This window comes from Harmonia axyridis, chromosome 5 (genome assembly GCF_914767665.1).
Source record: "Harmonia axyridis chromosome 5, icHarAxyr1.1, whole genome shotgun sequence".
NCBI lineage: Eukaryota > Metazoa > Arthropoda > Insecta > Coleoptera > Coccinellidae > Harmonia > Harmonia axyridis.
The window spans coordinates 3,813,270-3,836,207 of record NC_059505.1 but is presented as its reverse complement, the minus strand read 5'-3'; the positions used below and the strand labels follow the sequence as shown (position 1 = coordinate 3,836,207).

General features: G+C 36.5%; 1 protein-coding gene across 3 annotated transcripts in view; it reads right to left on the bottom strand.

Moving 5' to 3' along the window:
• LOC123679954 (MICAL-like protein 1) overlaps window positions 1–22,938 on the bottom strand; it is a 78,999-nt gene that overhangs the window by 27,014 nt on the left and 29,047 nt on the right. For 2 of the 3 annotated variants that reach the window (XM_045617554.1, XM_045617552.1), the window contains exons 3-4: window positions 12,801–12,961; window positions 8,907–9,094 (exon numbers count right to left, since the gene is read on the bottom strand). In XM_045617554.1, the coding sequence (XP_045473510.1) occupies window positions 8,907–9,094; window positions 12,801–12,952 (340 nt within the window). In that variant the 5' untranslated portion in view covers window positions 12,953–12,961. Of the gene's footprint in view, window positions 1–8,906; window positions 9,095–12,800; window positions 12,962–13,016; window positions 13,210–22,938 lie in introns of those variants that run through there. The other variant, XM_045617553.1, reaches the window with a different exon arrangement.

Here is a 22,938-nt window from a genome sequence, read left to right as displayed (position 1 = left end):
TTGCTAGGACAACATGGTGCTTTAGAAGTATTGCTGGGGTAACGAATGTGCTTTGATTCCGTAAAGCACATTTTCTTTATTTTGCAAAGAGCTTTAGAAGTATAAGTATTGCCGTAGTTGCAAAGGTGCTTTCATTCCGCAGAGCATCTTTGCTTTATTTATTCTACTTCACAAAGTGCTTTAGAAGTATTGCTAGGACAGCAAAGGTGCTTTAGAAATATTGCTGGGGGAACAAAGGTGCTTTGATTCAGCAAAGCACATTTTTTCTATTTTGCAAAGTGTTTTAGAAGTATTGCTTAAGTAACAAATGTGCTTTGATTTCGCAAAGCACGTTTGCTATATTTGCTCTATTCTGCAAAGTACTTTAGAAGTATTGCTAGACTAGCAAAGGTACTTTCATTCCGCAAAGAAACTTTGCTTTATGTACTCTACTCTAAAAAGTGCTTTAGTAGTATTGCTAGGACAGAAAAGGTGCTTTAGAAATATTGCTGGGGGAACAAAGGTGCTTTGATTCAGCAAAGCATATTTTCTATATTTTGCTAAGTGTTTTAGAAGTATTGCTAAAGTTGCAAATGTGTTTTGATTCCACAAGGCATGTTTGCTATATTTGCTATATTTTGCAAAGTGCTTTAGGAGTGTTGCTAGAGTAGCAAACTTGCTTTCATTCCGCAAAGCATCTTTGTTTTATGTACTCTACTTTGCAAAGTGCTTTAGAAGTATTGCTAGAGTATCAAGTGTTTTAGAAGTATTGCTAGAGTAGCAACTGTTTTAGAAGTATTGCTATATGGTGGTCTGAAACGAACGGTCTCAGGTTGTTAGTACATGTTTGGGGACAATATTCGTTTACAGAAAATAGCGTTTTTTCTATTACTAAGTGATTTAAGCTCAAACCAGCATGAAATTCTATTAATGGAAGTGAAATTGGCATGCATCCAAAAGCACTTGGCCTTAAAAAAATCCTTTCAAGTAAGGCATTCGGGAACGACATCAAGAAACGCTGTTTTTTCCTTCTGCAATGGACTGATGAAACCATTGCTTCACGACCGCATAAAAAATGCGAACACCAGACTGATAATGATGTTTAGACGCCACTCTCGACAACATTCAAAGATAGCAAAGTGCTTTCGATGTATTGTTAAGGTAGCAAAGATGCTTTGATTCCTCAAAGCACCTTGGCCACATTTGCTCTATTTTGAGAAGTGGTTAGAAGCATTGCTAGGGTATCAAAGGTGCTTTGATTCTGCAAAGCAGTTTTGCGAATTTTGCACAATTTTGCAAAGTGCTTTAGAAGTGTTGCAAAGGTGCTGTGATTCTGAAAAACAACTTGCTATATATCCTCTACTTTGCAGAGTGCTTCAGAAGTATTGCTAAGGTAGCAAATGTGCTTTATTTCCGTAAAGCACTTTTGCTATATTTGCTCTATTTTGCAATATGCTTTAGACGTACTGTTATAAAAGCATATGTGTTTTGATTCCACAAAGCTCATTCGCAGTGTTTTAGAAGTATTGCTATAGGGTGGTCTGAAACGAATAGTCTCAGGTTGTTACTACATGTTTGAGGACAATATTCGCTAACTGAAAATTACGTATCTTTATTACTATGAGAATTCAGCTCAAACCAACATGAAGTTCTATTAATGGAAGTGAAATTGGCATGTATCCAAAAGCACTTGGCCTCAAAAAAACCTTTCAAGTAAGGCATTCGGGGACGACATTAAGAAACGCTGTTTTTTCCTTCTGCAATGGACTAGATGAACCCATTGCCTCACGACCGCATAAAAAATGCAAACACCAGACTGATAATGATGTTTACATGCAACTCTCGACAACGTCCAAAGAAGGTTAACATCCCGGCCGCAGGAATGTGTGTCAATGTGTTTGTAGATAAATCTGTTTGCCGTCATAAATCGCAATTCAATGCGATCGGATCGCTCTCGGAATGGAGCACGTATGTGTGTGTACTGAACCGGTTGGGCAATAAAACAGAGGGATTACGCAATTCAATTGTACCGGTAATAATTGGTTTCATATAAATATTATTGATATAGCTGCCGGTAATATATCGTTTCGCGTCGTTTTCAGACGCTAAGCTACGGGGTATCTATCTGTAGATATCGATGGCGTTTCGCAACGTGAATTGTTCTTCGAAGGAGCACCTCTCCTTTTCAAGGGTGCTGATAACATTCCGGAGGAAATTCAAAATTTATATTGATGTTCACTAAGAGCAAGCGTACACTAAATTTACGTATTCGCATCTATCCTCATGGCGATCAAAAGTCTATAGTTCGCACATGCTCTGAAGATGGCTCAACCATCTTCTCCAATATTCTCCAGGACATGGATAAATTTAATTTTTTTTTAATGGTTCCATTTAGAGTTTTACGATTCCTGCAATGGAAGATTTCACTCCAATTTTGCCCCTTCGTCTCAAGATACATCGTTTTTCACAATCTGGATACTCTGGCCAGTATATGTGTGACAATGCTTCCTTGTCCTTTGCTTCTCCACAACATCGCAGGAGGTCATACTTGACTTGCCCCCCTACTTCTACATGTGAGGAAATGAAGCCTGCTGGAAGCAATAGTGATTTCCCTCAATGGAAAGCTCCTACCTGGAAATATGACATACGAGGATATTGAATCAACTAGAATAAAACCTCTTGGCAAAACCATCGGATGTTATACCAATCAACTTCGATTTTGAAACACCCTTTGAAACGGTCATAACTGGCCTTCCAGTGCAAGAGGTTTCGTAAATCATCCATATGGTTCACCGATGGATCAAAATCAGAGGGAGGTACTGACATTGGGGTATATGGACCCAAATTGAGGATCTCTAAAGCCATGTGAAGTGAGCCCTCTAGTTTACAGACCGAGATACTGCCTGTTTACGTATGCGCTCAGCAGTGTCTTAAAATGAACCTCAACGGGGGGGCGCATGTCTACAGCACCACGGAAAGCCAGACCACGCTGAGGTCCCTGCAATCGTACTGCCAGGGGTCTCTGTTGACCTGGGAGTGCCGTAACACCATAAGGCAACTGGCCAGAGGCAATTAAGTGACTCTACTATGGGTAACAGGGCACTGTGGTGTTGAAGGAAATGAAAAAGCCGATGAACTTGCAGAAAGTGCATCAAGATTGACACCTGCTGATCCTGAGCTTTTCTGTGGGCTAGGAAAAGACCAATATAAGGCAGCGGTTGAGCAATGGAAGTTGAATAACAGGATAACCCACTGGACAAACACTCCTGGACTTACTTAGACCAAGAAATTCGTGATGATTTCACCTACCTAAGCCAGAAAGCTCTTGAAGCTGTCACGAGCCGAGCTTCGGGTGATGGTGAGACTGCTGACAGGGCACTGTCGGTACAAACATCATTTGTACCGTATGGGAAAGTCAGCAGATGAGATTTGCAGGCTCTATGGATCAGAAGCAGAAACATATGAACACATGGTATGCAAGTGTCTAGAGCTGGCTGACCTGAGAACCATTCACCGAATACCCGAAAGCTAACGGCCAAGACCCCAAAGGAGGTTGTCAGTTTTATCAACACCATTGACGACCTCCTTGGGTTTCCACGAATGAGTAGGTTAGAGAACAAAAGATATATGTTTTATAACTCCATTTTTTTGAGAATCATGCGGTTTTATAACTGGCACATTTTTTTTATTGACATTTTCAATATTTCTCAAGTTGCTTTTAGGGAAGAATTATATTTGTATCTATGTAGAAATTACTGAATTGTTTATTTTTTTTTGATATTGTTGATATGTTTTATCTTATAGTTTATGTTCATTCTCAATTGTAAATATCTTCTTTTTGTGGTGAATCCTTGTAATTGGGTTATTCCTGTTAGGATTCCTGTTTATGTTAAATAAATAAATAAATAAATAAACAAAAGATCTACATAGTCGCAGTTCCCGGAAGGCTTACCGAGCCACAACGACCCCAGTTCAAATAAAAATAATACGGAGTATCTGGATCTTAGCAAGAATAAGATACAACTTTTCACTGGATTCCTCTCAAAGAATTGTGGCCTCAGGAAGCACCTCATGAGAACGAGACTAGCAGAAAACTACAAGTACAAATACTGCGGGAAGGAGGAAGAAATTTCGAAACACCTGGTGATGGAATGTTTCGCCTTCGCAAGCCAAAGCATAAATGCTTTGGACAAGAGACTTGTAGAGGTGAGGAAGTAACCTTTTTGAATCCATCCCAGATACTAAAGTTCATCAGAACTCTGGTACTGAAGGGCGAGCCATAGACTATGACGACCAAAGGTGAGAACAGCTTTGATGGGGGACACAATAGACCATAAGGTCGTAGTGCAATAAAACTCATCTTAAATCTTAATCTCAATTTCGGTGAAGACTCTTACCACCCAATCCGAATAGCCACACTTGATCGAAATCGAACCAATAACACTAAATTCCTCCATCACTCCGAATGCCACTACTAACGTATTACAGAGGAACGCGGATATTGTCAATGACCCAACATGCAACTGGTGCTAAAAGTTTCTAAAATCAGTTAAACAAACATAATTGATCGTCGAATTATTCCCATCGACCGTTATACATTCAGTTTGATTGGTCGTTAATTGCAGCAGTGTGTGTATGCATAATTATTCTCTTGGTCTTCGATGGCATCGACTTTGTTGTGTTGACTCCGGGATTGGTTTAATGGCTTCATACAGATGAGCCGTGAAACAATGTATCGATACGGAAGTGGATATCTATTTCATGCTCTCGATTAGAGAGAATAATTAGTATTGATTGGGATACTAGCAACTACATAGCTGTAACACGATCACGAGTTGTTTATTTGGCAGTTGCCTGCGAGGATTTTAGGTTTATCAATTTTCGTAATGAACTTTTGGAATCGGTGGTAGGATGAATTTTAACGTTCTCTGAAATTTACATAGTTTCCGCCTTGAAATGTTTGGGGAAAATCAAGATTGGGCGAGTTAGATCTAAAGAGTCAACAGCTGTTTGTAGCTCCATCCTCTTCATGAAATTTTCCATGATCAATTCGCACATTAACTTCACGAATTTCATCTTTAAGGTCTTGAATAGATTGTACAGCATAGGCATAATAAAAATAATATAAATCCTTGGCTATTTTGGCCAAGTTTGTAACGCCAGTCACACTGGCGAATACTTCAGTCTCTCGGCGCTCGAGGAATTCCCTTACTTAGTCTAAGCGTGCACGAGATTGCAGAAATAAAGGGTGTTTTTTTTAGAGCTATAGAACTTTAAATTGCAATAAAACAACGATGGATTATTTGATTAACATGAATTTTATTTATCCGCAAGATAATCTTGTGGCATTACATTTCAAATATGATTTCTGGCATATGACCGCCACGGCTGGCTCGGATGTAGTCCAATCTGGACGTCCAATTTTCGATGACTTTTTCCAACATTTGTGGCCGTATATCGGCAATAACACGGCGAATGTTGTCTTCCAAATGGTCAAGGGTTTGTGGCTTATCCGCATATACCAATGACTTTACATAGCCCCACAGAAAGTAGTCTAGCGGTGTTAAATCACAAGATCTTGGAGGCCAATTCACAGGTCCAAAACGTGAAATTAGGCGGTCACCAAACGTGTCTTTCAATAAATCGATTGTGGCACGAGCTGTGTGACATGTTGCGCCGTCTTGTTGGAACCCATTCGACGAATCTACGCCTTACTTGATGATCGTTTGACTTCAATTCTTGCATGAGTTGGATTTTGTAAGCACGCAAACCAAGATCCTTCCGCATATGTTTAAAAAAAACATTGATTTAAACAGCTCCTTCTGGGTGTTGCAGTTTCTTTGTCAGTTAGTATATAACAAACCGCAACAATTGAATTTCATTTTTAGAAGCAAATATTGCAGGGACAACCGAATGGTCTACAGTAAGGTCATTCAAGTGACTTCTTAAAAAATGCAACGAATAGGACATTTTACATCAATCCAAAAATCAAACAGTGTTCTTCAAAATAAGAAAAAACCCTGGAGGACGTACAGTACACGAAGTGATCTCCAAACATCCTCGAATTGAAGTGTTGTGAGTACAAAACGTTATATCGCAGTCTCTATTCGGGATTGCTCGTGCAACTGAACAAAAGGATAAACGTCAATATTATATTACTCAATTACATCACTCATGGTAAAAGGGGACTTTCCATTTCAACTCTCGATGATAATCGACAGACATCTGCGATTCAATCTCTTCTTTGTTTGCCGGCGTACAATATCGCTAATCAATTTCGAAACGAATATGCATAATATTCCATCTCTGCACTTGCATCATTAGAATCGCGTTACATTGAAACAATAACGCCCAGTGAAGGCAATTAGAAACTTATCTAATTGATGCTATTAATAATAAGTGAAAGATTCGCAGTCGTGTTTACCAGGTGTAGAGTGGTCGATTGATGACGGTCATTACGATGATTCCAGAGAAATAACGGGTGTTTTTTTAGCTCAGAAGTTTTTATGGTTGTTGTCTATGGTTCGACCATAGAGTAATAAACATAGATAGAGGGAGTACACGCAATTTTCACATGTCCCCAACATGGTTAGATTACGTTGTCGTATTGTGATATATTTTCAAATCAACAATTTTACTATATCATTATGAATGTATATTATATTGAATGAAATATATTCATTTGAGTGATTCCCGATAAAATATGCGAATTTGACTATTTTGAATCCGATATTTTCCTAATTGCCGAATTTGTAATAAGCAGAATATTTATTATTTTCTGTATCTACCTGCTGAAATCCAAGGTTTGGCAACTTTTGCTCTCCTAGTGTCATCGGTTGTTTCACGTCAATTGGCGAGCTTGAAGTTTGTTTTCTGAATTTCTGATATATTAAGGTATTTATTTCAATATATTTTGAGTTAATATGAAACGTTGATTCATTATGGGACATAAGAAGTGCGTTCTTTGTGGAGAAACTCGCGAATTGAAGGAAATATCGTATCACTGATATGTTTACATTTCCGCGCGCTCCATGTCAAATTTGATAGTTCATGTTGGAAACAAAATTGATTTACTGAAAATGATATATGCTCCCTCTATCTCTCTTTATTACTCTGAGGGTTTGACAGTTGGGAATGTCGAACTGTATTGAAATTTCTGATCAGTAAGGTTTGGAAATACAACACGAATCGGTTAAGGCTAGAAGAACGCTTCCAAATTTTGGAAATTTACTTGGTGACAATGAATCTGTTCGCGAAATTCATATAGCACGTTCATTTTACGGTCAACATAATCGACCAATTGAGTAAGCAATTCCTGCAGTTACTGATCATTTTCTCACCAATTTTACTGTTCCCTATTCAAAACCATTAAGAAGACAAAAGAATTTGAGTAACGAAGAGAATATTGCTGCTGTAGCGCGAAATGTCGATACGTCGCCGTTTTCAACTTGTTGGCCTTTGTCATTCGACTACGTGGGAACATTTTCGTAAGCATCTTGGCTTCAGTGACAATAAAATAAAGCTCGTGCAAAAACTGAAGCCAAATGACCATCGTTTGTAGCATTTTTGCGGATTGGGGTGATTTGAAACTGGCAGAAGATGAGCATTTTTTCCGAAGAATTGTGTTTGGTAATGAAGCTCATTTCTGATTAAATGGCTTCGTCAATCAGCAAAACTGTCGTATACGGAGCAGAAACAATCCTCAAACCATTAACGAATCACCATTACATCCATTAAAATGACTGTTTGTAAAAAGTAGAGAAAAATTGGACTGTTAGAATGCCCTATGTTACTCGTAACCGAGGCGGACATATTCCAAAAACCCTATTTAAAAAATAAAATTCATGAAATCATCTAACAGATCATAATAATAAAAAATTCATTCCAACAATATTTCTGTCTTGCATTATTATTTGAAATTCTCAAGCCCAAACGCCCATTTTACAAACTGGTTTTTCGAATAAGGATTTTCAGGTGGAACTAGGATTTCAAAATGAACACAATACGTAGTTCAATATTTTAATTAATTCTGAGAACATAAAGACTTGATATCGCATTCCTCGATATGGGGCTTCTGAAGATTGTAATGAGAAAATTATTCATCTGTATTTACTTCTAACGTCAATTCAAATAACAATTCTTAATTAAAATTCTATTGATTGCGATAAAAAATATAGGGTTTTCCAATGGGAATGAAATAATTTAAAATCTTCATTATGATTGCAAACACGTTGCATTATTTTTTACATTTCTTATATCATATGTGTTCACTAGGTTATGCCATTTAAGCGTGAAAAAATACACGCTTCAACAACGTTGAGAAATTATTGAATTGTTTTTATCAAAATCAGTGCTTATTTGTGAATACTGAGAGAAATTCAAATGAAATTCATGGACGATATTATTCAGTTAACTGACTCACTACTCGTATAATGGTAGACAAATTTAAAATTGAATTTTCTTTACATGAATCAAGAGTACCAGTACTTGGTACCATTTTCAAATTTTGTCTACAATAGATGAATAGCAAGTAGATTGAATGAATATTGTCGGCCATGGTGAATTTCTCGCAGGTTCCACTAATCAGCAAAAAATGAAAAAATTCAACAATTCCTATACGTTGTTGATGCGTGTATCTGTCCACGATTAATAGACTTAACCTACTGAACACAAATAATACACACTGTATCACCATTGCAAATTATATAATTCCTTTAATAAACCCTTTAATTTTGTTTCATAAAATCTAGTCATAATTCTCTATAGAGTTATGGTTCACACACGCCAGATGGTGCTTCAAGCAACACAGTACCCACGAGGAGGTGGAGTAGATGAGATCTTGGCCCTTTGTTACCAACAGCATGCTTATGTTCAAACTTATGAAATGAAGACAGTGCAACAATAACTGTTTTCCAGCATTTACTTACTTGAATTTACAGCAAAAACCTGATAAAATTGGGACAAGTATGTGAGAATAGAGAGTCTGTCTGGGACTGCATATTCGACCATATCTTCAGGTTCTAGAAGAGCTGGAATGCCGAGATGATCTTCTGCTATCCTGAAGGCCAAATTGTTATTGTTGTAGATGTCGTTTTTGTTGAGTTTGGAGAAGTCGCTGCAAATAGAATTTGTCATATTAATAAAACAATATTAGCAATCGTTTAAGGTGATTAGCGATGCAAATGGCACCATAATCCTAATTGTGCAGGTGTTCTAAAGATAATCAATATTATCAATGTATACCTCTTAAGATGAATGAGTGAGCATTAGAGTGCTTGTTTTCTTTGATGGTTTGACTAAACGTTAACATTATGTTAGCCATCATGAATGCATATAATTTGAATATGTAGGCGAATAAACAGAATGCTAGTCTACTTGTCCTCTCATTGTAAATAAACAGATTTCTCTCAAAAGCATGTTGAAAAATATGGATAGATAATTGAAATTTTATTGCTGATTGCTGCACAAACTATTTTTTTAATTCTTCACAGTATTAAAGCATCTACCCAGCGATATTATTAACAATTACATTTCAACGTCTTACAACTAATTTCTCTGCAATAATAACTTCAACATATATTCCGGACATAATGTTGATAATTTCCTAAAAGACTTCAGAAAGTAACAATGGACTATAGGAACTTCAAGTGGACATCTGAAATCTGTGACAAATTTTTGAACCATCACCACAAGGATTGATACGATTGGTGATACGAATTGTTTGTTTTATATTATTCATCTTGACTTTCTGCAGATTACATTAGGTGAAGATAATGCCCCCAACATACCTAGTTAGATTAAGTTGCCGGATTGTGATATATTTTCAAATCCACAATTTTACTATATCGTTATGAATGTACATTATATTGAATGAAATATATTTATTTGAGTGATTCCCGATTAAATATGAAAATTTGAATATTTGGAATCCTATATTTTTCCTAATTGTTTAATTTATAATCAGCAGAGTATTTATCAATTTCTGTATATACCTGCTGAAATCCAAGTTTTGGCAACTTTTGCTCTCCTAGTGTCATCGATTGTTTCACGCCGTTTGGCGCGCTTGAAGTTTGTTCTCTGAATTTCTGATATATTCAGGTATTTATTTCAATATATTTTGAGTTAATATGAAACGTTGATTCACTATGGGACATAAGAAGTGCGTTCTTTGTGGAGAAACTCGTGAATTGAGTGAAACATCGTATCACTGATATGTTTTCATTTCCGCGCGCTTCATGTCAATCTTGATAGTTCATGTTGGGGACAAAATTTGCTTACTGAAAATGACATATGCTCCCCCTATCTATTTTTATTACTCTGAGGTTCAGACCATCCTGAACAACTTTGATTTCATGTCTCTCTCCGCACATCATTATAAACTGCCGAAAACTCGATCTGGAGAAATTATTCCTTTTCGGTGGAACACTTCTCATGTCACAGAGAGTGTTAATGGTAAAATGTTAATAAATTCGATATTCGTGGAATATCACAATATTCGAAACGCAATTGTGGTTTTGGAAAGTTGATACGATTGCACCAGAGAACATGTAATACAATAAAATTATATCCATTCAAATGGAAGAGAGATTACACTGCAGCTGGTTTTCTCGGTATCTATATTGTTGGAATATAGCGAAATGATTTGATATTTGTTGGAACAGAATGAATATGTAAAAAAGTTATGTTGGTTTAAATTTTTCCTTCACCAATTTCCTCAATATTTGGTTTATTGTTTTCAATGATAAATGTTTGGAATAGTTTGAGGAAAAAAATTTTAACTCTCTCTGAAAATTATTCAGTTTACGTTTTGGAATGTATGGAATTCAAATTTCTAATAAAAACATTGCATCACATTCGCTACAAATATGTAACAAAACCTATAATTCATTTATTCGTCACAGTTTTCAAACTGGATCTTTATAATAATTTGGATTTTCTACAGCATTGTTTGAAATTTTTTCTCGAAATCGGTAGCAGATACGACAAAACTAATGGGTGTTTTTTTTTCGAGGTATATAACTTTAAGTTGGCATTTCTGTTCAAGATAGCGACCGATTTAACAGCTGTCAAGTGATTATTTACAGTTTGGTTAGGCAATTCATCATGAATAGACTCACGCCTGAACAACGCTTGCAAATAGTGCAATTTTATTTCGAAAATAATGGTTCTGTGCGGAATACGTATCGCGCACTACGTCCATTTTATTTTGTTTAGCGATGAAGCGCACTTCTGGTTGAATGGCTACGTCAACGAATAGAATTGCCGCATTTGGAGTGAAGCTAATCCTCAAGTGTATGTCGAAACACCGTTACATCCAGAAAAACTGACTGTTTGGTGCGTTTTATGAGATGGTGGAATCATTGGTCCGTACTTCTTCAAAAATATATAGTCAATGGTGATCGGTATAGAGCCATGATTACTAACTTTTTCATTCCTGAATTCAACAACCATGATGTCCAGGAGCTGTGGTTCCAACAAGACGGCGCAACATGTCACACAGCTCGTGCCACAATCGATTTATTGAAAGACAGGTTTGGTGACCGCCTAATTTCACGTTTTACCAGTGAATTTGCCTCCAAGATCTTGTGATTTAACACCGCTAAACTACTTTCTGTGGGGCTATGTAAAGTCATTGGTCTATGCGGATAAGCCACAAACCCTTGACCATTTGGAAGACAACATTCGCCGTGTTATTGCCGATATACGGCCACAAATGTTGGAAAAAGTAATCGAAAATTGGACGTCCAGATTGGACTACATCCGAACCAGCCGTGGCGGTCATATGCCAGAAATCATATTTAAAATGTAATGCCACAAGATTATCTTGCGGATAAATAAAATTCATGTCAATCGAATAATCCATCGTTGTTTTATTGCAATTTAAAGCTTTATAGCTCTAAAAAAAACACCCTTTACATCCTAGAGACATTTGTATTGTATCTTGGCTGTTGGTGCGACTGCTACGAAAATTGACAGATTACGGAATTTGAATCGTACGTTCCGAATTTTGAAATAATTTACAACTACGCATTAAATTAGTGAATTATGTGTGACAGAATCGATTCAACACCATCAGAATTAAGAGAAATTGCGGATAATGTTGCAAATCATTTCACTATATCCAAATTATATTATATTGACAATTGACTTGTGTTGAAATTTCATAGGATCGGAAGTCAGTGTAGACAACCACAAAACGAAAAACATAACTGAAAACAATGCTATAATGAGTTCATTACAGCACAGTTTTTACTGTTTTTAGTACTGTAATGAACTCATTACGATACTGAATTAGAAAATAGTAATTTACGTAACAAGTCCGGAAAATAGGGTTTTTTTGGACGAATAGAGTCTGTGAGTCCAAAAAAACCATTTTCGGGCGTGTTGCGTGCAATATTTTTTCGGCAACCGTGTAGAATAACACTATCGCTGCTGCTTTCTATATTTTATTGCGATTGCGATCAAAAAACATTCAAATTTTTGACAACTAATTTCATATGAACTGTCAGCCGTTATCTCGGTTGCTATGGATTCTATGATTCTTTTCCGGCCTAGTCCGGGAAGTACGTACTTTCCGGACTAGGCCGGGAAATGCTACTTTCTCAGAGAAGAAGCGTCCGGGAAGTGAGCACTTCCCGGACGTTTGCCGAAAAAAACCATTTTCGGGCGTGTTGCGTATAATATTTTTTCGGCAACCGTGTAGAATAAATCAATGCTGCTTTCCATATTTTATTGCGATTGCGTTAAGTGAAGTGAGCACTTCCCGGACGGTTGCCGAAAAAAATATTTTTTTAGAAAGAATTATTATAAAGAGCACTCACATCAGATCCGGCCTGAAGTGGTGTATGATTGCACAGAACGCCAATCCATCTCTCCAAGATGTGGTCATATTCTCTACTTTCACACCTGGATAACCTTCCGTCATCCTCTTACACCACAGCTCAAGCCCTCTCGTGCCTCTTCGTTCGCCCATCTCGGTTTCCTGCAATAAAAAGTTTCAATCAGAAAACGGGCAATGATGACATCGACAATGATACTTTATGCAATCGCCGGGAATTAGGGTCGTGAGTTGGATAATTGACAGAGCCGAGAGAATAGTGTTTACGCCACACCTGAATTACAGTCACGTAGTGTATTCCTGAACGTTTAATTAGGACAATATATTTTTTCGAGATTAATTTTTCCGACACTTGGTAGTTTTCGCTTACGACGAACAATTTAATCTGACATATTGTGACAGATTGGGGATTCTATGACAAATTGGAAATATTTCATGTTCGGAGACAACCATAGAATAATTAACATAGATAGAGGGAGTATACGCAATTTTAACATGTCCCCAACATGGTTAGATTACGTTGTCGGATTGTGATTTATTTTCAAATCCACAATTTTACTTTATCGTTATGAATGTATATTATATTGAATGAAATATATTTATTTGAGTGATTCCCGATTAAATATACAAATTTGGATATTTGGAATCCGATATTTCTCCTAATTGTCGAATTAATAAGCAGAATATTCATTATTTTCTGTATCTGCCTGTTGAAATCCAAGGTTTGGCAACTTTTGCTCTCCTAGTGTCATCGGTTGTTTCAAGTCGTTTGGCGCGCTTGAAGTTTGTTTTCTGAATTTCTGATATATTTAGGTATTCATCTCAATATATTTTGAGTTGATATGAAACGTTGATTCACTCTAGGACATAAGAAGTGCGTTCTTTTCAGAGAAACTCGCGAATCGAGTGAAATATTGTATCACTGATATGTTTTCATTTCCGTGCGCTTCATGTCAAATTTGATAGTACATGATCGGGACAAAATTTGCTTACTGAAAATGACATAAATTCTCCCTCTATCTATGTTTATTACTTTGATGATATCACATATACAGAATGAATTTTAAGTAGGTATTGCCTCATTTGTCTGGGAAATCACGATTTTTATAGATTTTGGTGAGATATGGCTGATATTATGAAGGTATTTACATTGTTGTCAGGTATTTACCTTTTCCGGAATAATCATGAATATTGTTAATTCTAATGGATCACCCCATATATTTTATGCCTTTGGAAAAATCCTTGAGATATACTGAATATTTTGCATGTAATACTCCCAATATCTGAATCCCATACTTTCGGAATTATAGCCACATTTACATTATCTAGTTAAATTAATACGCCTCGATGGCTATCAATGAATGAACTAATTTTTCAACTACTCAAATATGAATATATCTCTAACATTAAACAAATATTTGAAGATTATTCAAATTCAACGACTTTATTCAATCATAGCCAACTAAGCGTATTATTTCAACTTCAGCGAAGATAATATAAATGTAGCTATGTAACTCCATAATTAAGGAATATGGGTATTGAAAACATTACATGAAAAATAATAAGTATTTCTCATATATTACATAGGACACAATATATACAGGATGATCCAGTTGAAATAACAAAGTTCTTCTTATTTCGGAAAAAGGAAAGACCTGACAACAATGTAAATACCACCATAACATCTGCCACTCAGAGGAAAGAAAATTTCCTCTGAGATCTGTCATATCACAAGATCCTTGAACACCAAAATCTACAAAAATCGTGCGATCCGTTTCATCAATTGGCGCATGGATAACGTGCGCTCAGATGCTGCTAACATCTCGTGAATGCTCTTTTTCCCTCGCTTTTTCCATATTCTGATTGAATTTTTCTATGGCTCTTACTTGATGGAAATTCATGATACAGGGTGTTCTACCATGGTCTCGACGCTCTAACACGGTTAAGCGCTGAAATTTTCCCTAACAAGGGTGAAACCGGTATATCGCTACTCTCCTTCGATGGCGTGCATTCTCCTTGGGTTACTTTCGATTATGATTCCTACGTAATGACGTGAAAGTCTTCTGTTTGACAATGGTTATGTTGATGGCATTCTGCTGATACAGTAACCAGATAGATAATTAATATCGTATGATATTACACACTCGAAATTGTACTTCTTCTTTTTCATTTTGTATTTTCTTCATTCATTACCAAGTGCCAAGTGCAGGTGTCAACCATTTTTATATTATTCACTACATATTCTCTTCACATCGAAATAGACATCCATTGATTTCTGTTAAAATATATACTTTTTTTTTAATATCAAAATAACACCTCTTATTATAAAACCCATTATATTCGATGATATTTCAAGTCGTCCTTTATAAAAAAAATCCCATCGTATCACAACTATTATGTTTATATTCACTGAATTGAATCTTCGTCAAATATATTTGCTATCCCACATTTGCCATTGACCCAGAAGCAATGAACGATGATTTTCAAGGTAAATTCATCGAAGACTCGGTCAGAGAACACTGTTATTTTCACCTAGTTGATCCAAGGGAAAAATAATGGTCCAGTACAATCGAAACATTTCGTGCATGGCTGATCTGCCGGCAAAAATAGAGGAATCCTAATTGTGAGAATTGGCGAGGATTTATATTGCTTTATTTGCAATACAGTTAGGATTACATCGCATCACGTAGGAAGATGTGCCAGGGTCAGGAAACTGAAACGTGCTGGATATAGAGCGGAAATTTTGATTGAGGATTGATGCCCTTCAGTCCATCATTCATTTGAATAACGGTGGATTTCTCGCAAAAAAATTTTATTCGGTGGCCACCAAGATCTACGGATTTAACAACGTAATTCTCTTTCCCTTTGTCAAATTTAAAGAACAACATTTATCAATTTGAAGATGTTGAAAAAAAATCTAACGGTGTTAAATCCGGAAACCTTGGTGGCCACCGAATACTTGAATTATCTAGAAGTTTACAGATTATCATAAGAAGGCACTTGGTTGGTTGGTCGTGTGAAACTGAAATTTTTGATGATTTTTATAGTTCAATAAAAATTTATTTGATTTTATGAATTTGAATTGTCCAAGTTTATGATATTCTGATGAACATCCTGTCGATTTTCGCTTCAAACCGCAAAGAGTCTTATAATACTACGTATTTGCAGAATTGAACATGAAAAAGAAAAACTTTTTCTGCAGAAATATTCAAAAAATTGTGAGACCTCGTCCCCACAATTTTTCCATAAGAATCCTATTAACTCATGAACTGTTGAGTTTATACCCAAGGTATGGCATATTGCTGAAATTGTAATCAAAAAAGCTATCTAATGATGCAATAATATACTGGGTGTGCCATTAGGTTGTAGTAGTCTGTTTCCGGTCTCATCGGAAGTTGTAGCGATTTTTAAAATATTTGAGGGAGAAAGATCGTTATTGCATGAAACTCAAATATTAGAATTTTCAGCACAAAATTATGATCAGTTTTCCATAAATGTCTAATAGGCCATTCCGATGAATCACCGTGTATACTTTTCTGAGGTCTCGAAAGCGCAATACTCTCTATTAGTGATGACGTCATACACCGCCATTTTAGTTCTCCTGTCAGTGTTCGGAATTCAAACAAACAAATTGTCATTCAAATTAGTACGGTGTCGTTGAAGAAATTGGCTTATTTTCATAAATAAGAGTATTTGAGGAACAATTTCAGTATTAATTGATAGACAGAAGGAACGAGGTTAATACCAGTAAGTTCGAACTTGAAGTTCAACTAATAAACACGGCTTTTTACAAAATCTGGGGAATGATACAGGATTCAAACTTACTGGTACTAACCTCGTTCCTTCTGTCTATCAATTAATACTGAAATCGTTCCTCAAATACTTTTATTTATGAAAATAAGCCAATTCCTTCAACGACACCGTACTAATTTGAATGACAATTTATTTGTTTGGATTCCGAACACTGACAGGAGAACTAAGAATAACTGTGTGTGACGTCACACTAATAGAGCGTATTTGGATTCTAATTCTACAACCTACAAATTGTGTACGTTGTCGTTGGAGAAATTGGCTTCTTTTGGTAAATAAGATTAGTTAAGGAACGATTTTACTATTAATTGATAGACAAAAGGCACGAGATTAATGCCAGTAAGTTCGAACTTAAAATTCAACTAATAAACACGGCTTTTTACAAAATCTGGGAAATGATACAGGATTCAAACTTACTGGTATTAACCTCGTTCCTTCTGTCTATCAATTAATACTGAAATCGTTCCTCAAATACTCTTATTTATGAAAATAAGCCAATTCCTTCAACGACACCGTACTAATTTGAATGACAATTTATTTGTTTGGATTCCTAACACTGACAGGAGAACCAAAAATGGCGGTGTATGACGTCATACTAATAGAGCGTATGATTAACTGAGTGTTCCAAATTTCCTATCACCTAGTATCATTTTTTTTCTCGATGACTATTTAATAGGTGAAAATAAAAAGTTTCGAGAGAAACTCCATATCCCAAAAACTTCGCCACCAATCAGAAGCCGACCTCTAATGACCAACAACGGAAGTATTCATTAACTATTCTTCCTGTGCCCACAAAAATCACGATTTCATAATGAGACAGCCTCAAACCGCAGCTTCCGCAAATCTGTCGCTGATTCGTAACGGTTTCTCCAATTATTTCGCACCAACCCTAATTGGTTCCGATTTCAGAGTGAACCCACTTATTGAAAAATGGCAGGACTGGGCAAATCGCCCGTCTAACTGCCTTTTAATGATCAACAGCGCTATCGAGAAAGTAGCGGTCGTTAAAATTGCGAAAAATGGTTATTCTGTTGAGATAATTCAGGTGATGAAATTTATCGGATCGCTATCATTTCTTCAAGCGATCTTAGAAGAAAGTTGTCCGCGGTGCAAACTCGGAAGTATAATTATTCGGTAACAATGAGAGCTATCACTGATGGCGGTCATTTAATGGATAATAATTTATCTCAGGTATACTCAGCGACTTAAGAAAAGCGACTTTTTCAAACGCCTCTTTTGGAGGGGCGGCAATTTAGCCCAGTTTGTGGCCGCCCATTCATATTTCAGAAAAAATATAGTCTTGATTCATAATAAAAACATGAGGTTGGTCCGCTTTGCTGCGTTTATCAACATTCCCATCAATAAAATCTCCAAACCGTCTTCTCTAAGCCTCCTGTTAAATATATAACACATGGCAACCCAACCAATATAAGCAGCATTGCCTATTACCCTAATTGAATGAGGCATGGAATTTATTTCACAGAGACTAAAAACAACACTTCGAATTAGGTGGAAGTTGTTTACACATTTATCATATGGAAAATGCCTACGATTCTGAATTCGAAACTAGTTACTGATAAATGCTAAATGTTTTCAGCGGAACATATGTTTTTAATCCCATTTAGTTTTCGAAGCTTTGCATGTTTACCGCCCTTTGTATCTTGTGGTGTGATAGGTAATCTTTCATCGATCCTATGTGATCGCTTGTGAATGTGAGAATCAGATATATTACTTACTCATTGTTCATCGGCGTCGAAGAAATCCATGAATTTATTTTAGGCAAATTATCCGAAAAGAAAGAAACCCAGTGGAAACGACTTTCATCGGGGCAGGTGATGTTTTTTGTTAGGGGGGGATGTTTATTGATACTTGATTCAACAGGGGCGCCAAAAAATTCTTTGCTTCAGGCGCCAAAATTGCTCGCGCCGGCCCTGAATAGCCTATGAAAGAACTTCTATTAATATTATAACGGTACAACTACCAAATTTCTGGATCAACGTTAAAAAAAACTGTTCTGCAAGCTTCGCCTTCAGGTTATCAGAACCCTATCATAAAGAAATTCCTTACAAATAATTCACTTACACAATGGATTTAGGCTCTATTCAGCCTATTTTAGTACCCTATTATGAAATTTTCTGCTCTTTAGTTCATCATGGGTTCTACTCTCAGAGTAATAAACATATATAGAGGAAGCTGATATCATTTGAATAGCAAATTTTGTCCCTAACATGAACTATCAAATTTGACATGAAGCGCGCGGAAATGAAAACATATCAGTAATAAGATATTTCACTCAATTCGCGAGTTTCTCCACAAAGAACGTACTTCTTATGTCCCATAGTGAATCAACGTTTCATATCAATTCAAAATATATTGAAATAAATACCTAAATATATCAGAAATTCAGAAAACAAACTTCAAGCGCGCCAAACGACGTGAAACAACCGATGACACTAGGAAAGCAAAAGTGGCCAAACCTTGGATTTCAGCAGGTAGATACAGAAAATAATAAATATTCTGCTTATTATAAATTCGACAACTAAAAAAATATCGGATTCCAAATATTCAAATTTGCATATTTAATCGGTAATCACTCAAATAAATATATTTCAATCAATATCAACATTCATAACGTTATAGTAAAATTGTGGATTTGAAAATGTATCACAATCCGACAACGTTAACTAACCATGTTGGGGACATGTAAAAATTGCTTTTACTCCCTCTATGTATGTTTATTACTCTATGGTTCTACTAGATTCACTCTGAGCTAACAGTACCAAATACAAATTTACAATACATAAAATAGTTACCTCCAAACTCACTCGAGTGTTTCTGCAGCTTGCAGGTGTTAGAAACTAGGTGAAAATATTGAGAACTACTTATATCGCGTTGATGAACGAAAAAGCCACGAATCTCCGAGTCTAATAACATCAAAATTGCATGATTTGAATGTGAGAAAGAGAATGCATTGTATTGGCCGTTTATTCAATCGAAATTATTACCATTAGCTATCTTCAATTATCGGCCAGTTTTGTTACCAACAAATGCCGCTTTGACGTTCTCACCTGAAGCAAACCATTTGAGATTCGTGAGAGAGATCTTCGGAATTAATTATTGTGAAATGTTGAGTAACAGTGACTTGCACTATTCAGTGATCTTTCTTCGGATGCAACCAGGCGAACAAAGGAGAAGAAACAGTTTTCAAGAAGCAGTTTCTACCGCTTTTGATCTTTCTTTATGCTAAATGATCGAAGAATGCATCCTATTCAAATTGTTATACATAAATAAACTGCCTGTTTTATCCAGTTACATCACAATTTAGTTTTATTGCCATTCAGTCATTTCGCTAAATTTCTGATGCTCGTTTCAATTGTGTGCCATGAAAGGTTATTCAACCGAAGAATTCGGATGCTTTTGTTCTTAGTGTGATGTCAAGTATCAGGGTTTTGCAATGAAACACAAAATAAAGGGTGATTTTTTAGAGCTATAGAACTTTAAATTACAATAAAACAACGATGGATTATTCGATTGACATGAATTTTATTTATCCGCAAGATAATCTTGTAGCATTACATTTTAAATATGATTTCTGGCATATGACCGCCACGGCTGGCTCGGATGTAGTCCAATCTGGACGTCCAATTTTCGATGACTTCTTCCAACATTTGTGGCCGTATATCGGCAATAAACACGGCTAATGTTGTCTTCCAAATGGTCAAGGGTTCGTGGCTTATCCGCATAGACCAATGACTTTAGAAAGCCCCACAGAAAGTAGTCTAGCGGTGTTAAATCACAAGATCTTGGAGGCCAATTCACAGGTCCAAAACATGAAATAAGGCGGTCATCAAACGTGTCTTTCAATAAATCGATTGTGGCACGAGCTGTGTGACATGTTGCGCCGTCTTGTTGGAACCACAGCTCCTGGACATCATGGTTGTTCAATTCAGGAATGAAAAAGTTAGTAACCATGGCTCTATACCGATCACCATTGACTGTAACGTTCTGGCCATCATCGTTTTTGAAGAAGTACGGACCAATGATTCCACCAGCCCATAAAGCGCACCAAACAGTCAGTTTTTCTGGATGTAACGGTGTTTCGACATACACTTGAGGATTAGCTTCACTTCAAATGCGGCAGTTTTGTTTGTTGACGTAGCCATTCAACCAGAAGTGCGCTTCATCGCTAAACAAAATAAAATGGACGTAGTGCGCAATACGTATTCCGCACAGAACCATTATTTTCGAAATAAAATTGCACTATTTGCAAGCGTTGTTCAGGTGTGAGTCTATTCATGATGAATTGCCAAACCAAACTGAAAATAAATCACTTGACAGCTGTTAAATCGGTCGCCATCTTGAACAGTAATGCCAACTCAAAGTTATATACCTCTAAAAAAAACACCCGTTAATTAATATTAATAATTATATATTATTATATAATTATATAATACATCCTAGTGACTTTAGTGTTGTATCTTGGCAGTTGGTGGGACTGTTACGAAAATTGACAGACTACGGAATATAAATTTGTCTGATCGATGTCTGACGAAATCGATTTAACACCAACAGAATTAAGAGAAATTGCGAATAATTTCACTTAATCCAAATTATATTATATTGATGTGTGTTGAATTTTGATAGGATTGGAAGTCTGTGTATGCAACCACAAAACGAAAAATATACCTGAAAACAATGTTGTAATGTTGTAACCAGTTCATTACAGCACTGTTTTTAGAACTGTAATGAACTCATTACGATACTGAAATAGACAAAAATTGTTAAGCATTCTGGAATTATTTTTTCATGCACCATAACCTTCTGAACTTTGTCGCTTTTATTCAGTAACACCCTATATACGAAAAACAAGTTTTTCTGTCTTCTCCAAGGCCAATAACATTTTTTTCTTTGTCTTCGGGCAATCAGCATGGGTACTCTCCTTCTTGTACAAATATATTCATGCAGGAAGTCAACAGGCAGATAAAACCTTTCCAATAGCTTACGTAAAAATCTATTATTATAGTAAGTTAAGTGTATAATCATCGGCCAGATGGAAAGATAACAAGCGCAAGAATGTCCCACTTCGACTCAGAGTGCATCATCAGATATGCAAAAAAATACAGAAGCTGTCAGTAGTCACATGCTCCATGTTAATAATTGCAATTCAAGTTTCTTGTTGCATGATGAATCGACTTGGGACTCTGCCACTTCCTTATATTGAAGAACGGGTTCGGCATATGTGAGAAAGGCACTAAATTAATGAATGGAAACAATTAAGGATATTAATATACAATAGTTATTTATGTATCAAGGGCATTAAGTAGATGATTAGGGTGACGACTTGCATACCCAAGGGATTCTGTCCTGATGGCATCAACATCTATTTATACTCATGGTGCATACATACTAGTTAATAACTGAAGGGTGTTTTTTTTTAGAGCTATAGAATTTTAAATTGCAATAAAACAACGATGGATTATTCGATTGACATGAATTTTATTTATCCGCAAGATAATCTTGTGGCAATACATTTTAAATATGATTTCTGCCATATCACCGCCACGGCTGGCTCGGATGTAGTCCTATCTGGACGTCCAATTTTCGATGACTTTTTCCAATATTTGTGGCCGTATATCGGCAATAACACGGCGAATGTTGTCTTTCAAATGGTCAAGGGTTTGGGGCTTATCCGCATAGACCAATGACTTTACATAGCCCCACAGAAAGTAGTCTAGCGTTGTTGAATCACAAGATCTTGGAGACCAATTCACAGGTCCAAAACGTGAAATTAGGCGGTTACCAAACGTGTCTTTTAATAAATCGATTGTGGCACGTGCTGTGTGACATGTTACGCCGTCTTGTTGGAACCACAGCTCCTGGACATCATGGTTGTTCAATTCAGGAATGAAAAAGTTAGTAATCATGGCTCTATACCGATCACCATTGACTGTAACGTTCTGGCCATCATCGTTTTTGAAGAAGTATCGACCAATGATTCCACCAGCCCATAAAGCGCACCAAACAGTCAGTTTTTCTGGATGTAACGGTGTTTCGACATACACTTGAGGATTAGCTTCACTCCAAATGCGGCAGTTTTGTTTGTTGACGTAGCCATTCAACCAGAAGTGCGCTTCATCGCTAAACAAAATGAAATGGACGTAGTGCGCGATACGTATTCCGCACAGAACCATTATTTTCGAAATAAAATTGCACTATTTGCAAGCGTTTTTCAGGCGTGAGTCTATTCATGTTGAATTGCCAAACCAAACTGAGAATAAATCACTTGACAGCTGTTAAATCGGTCGCCATCT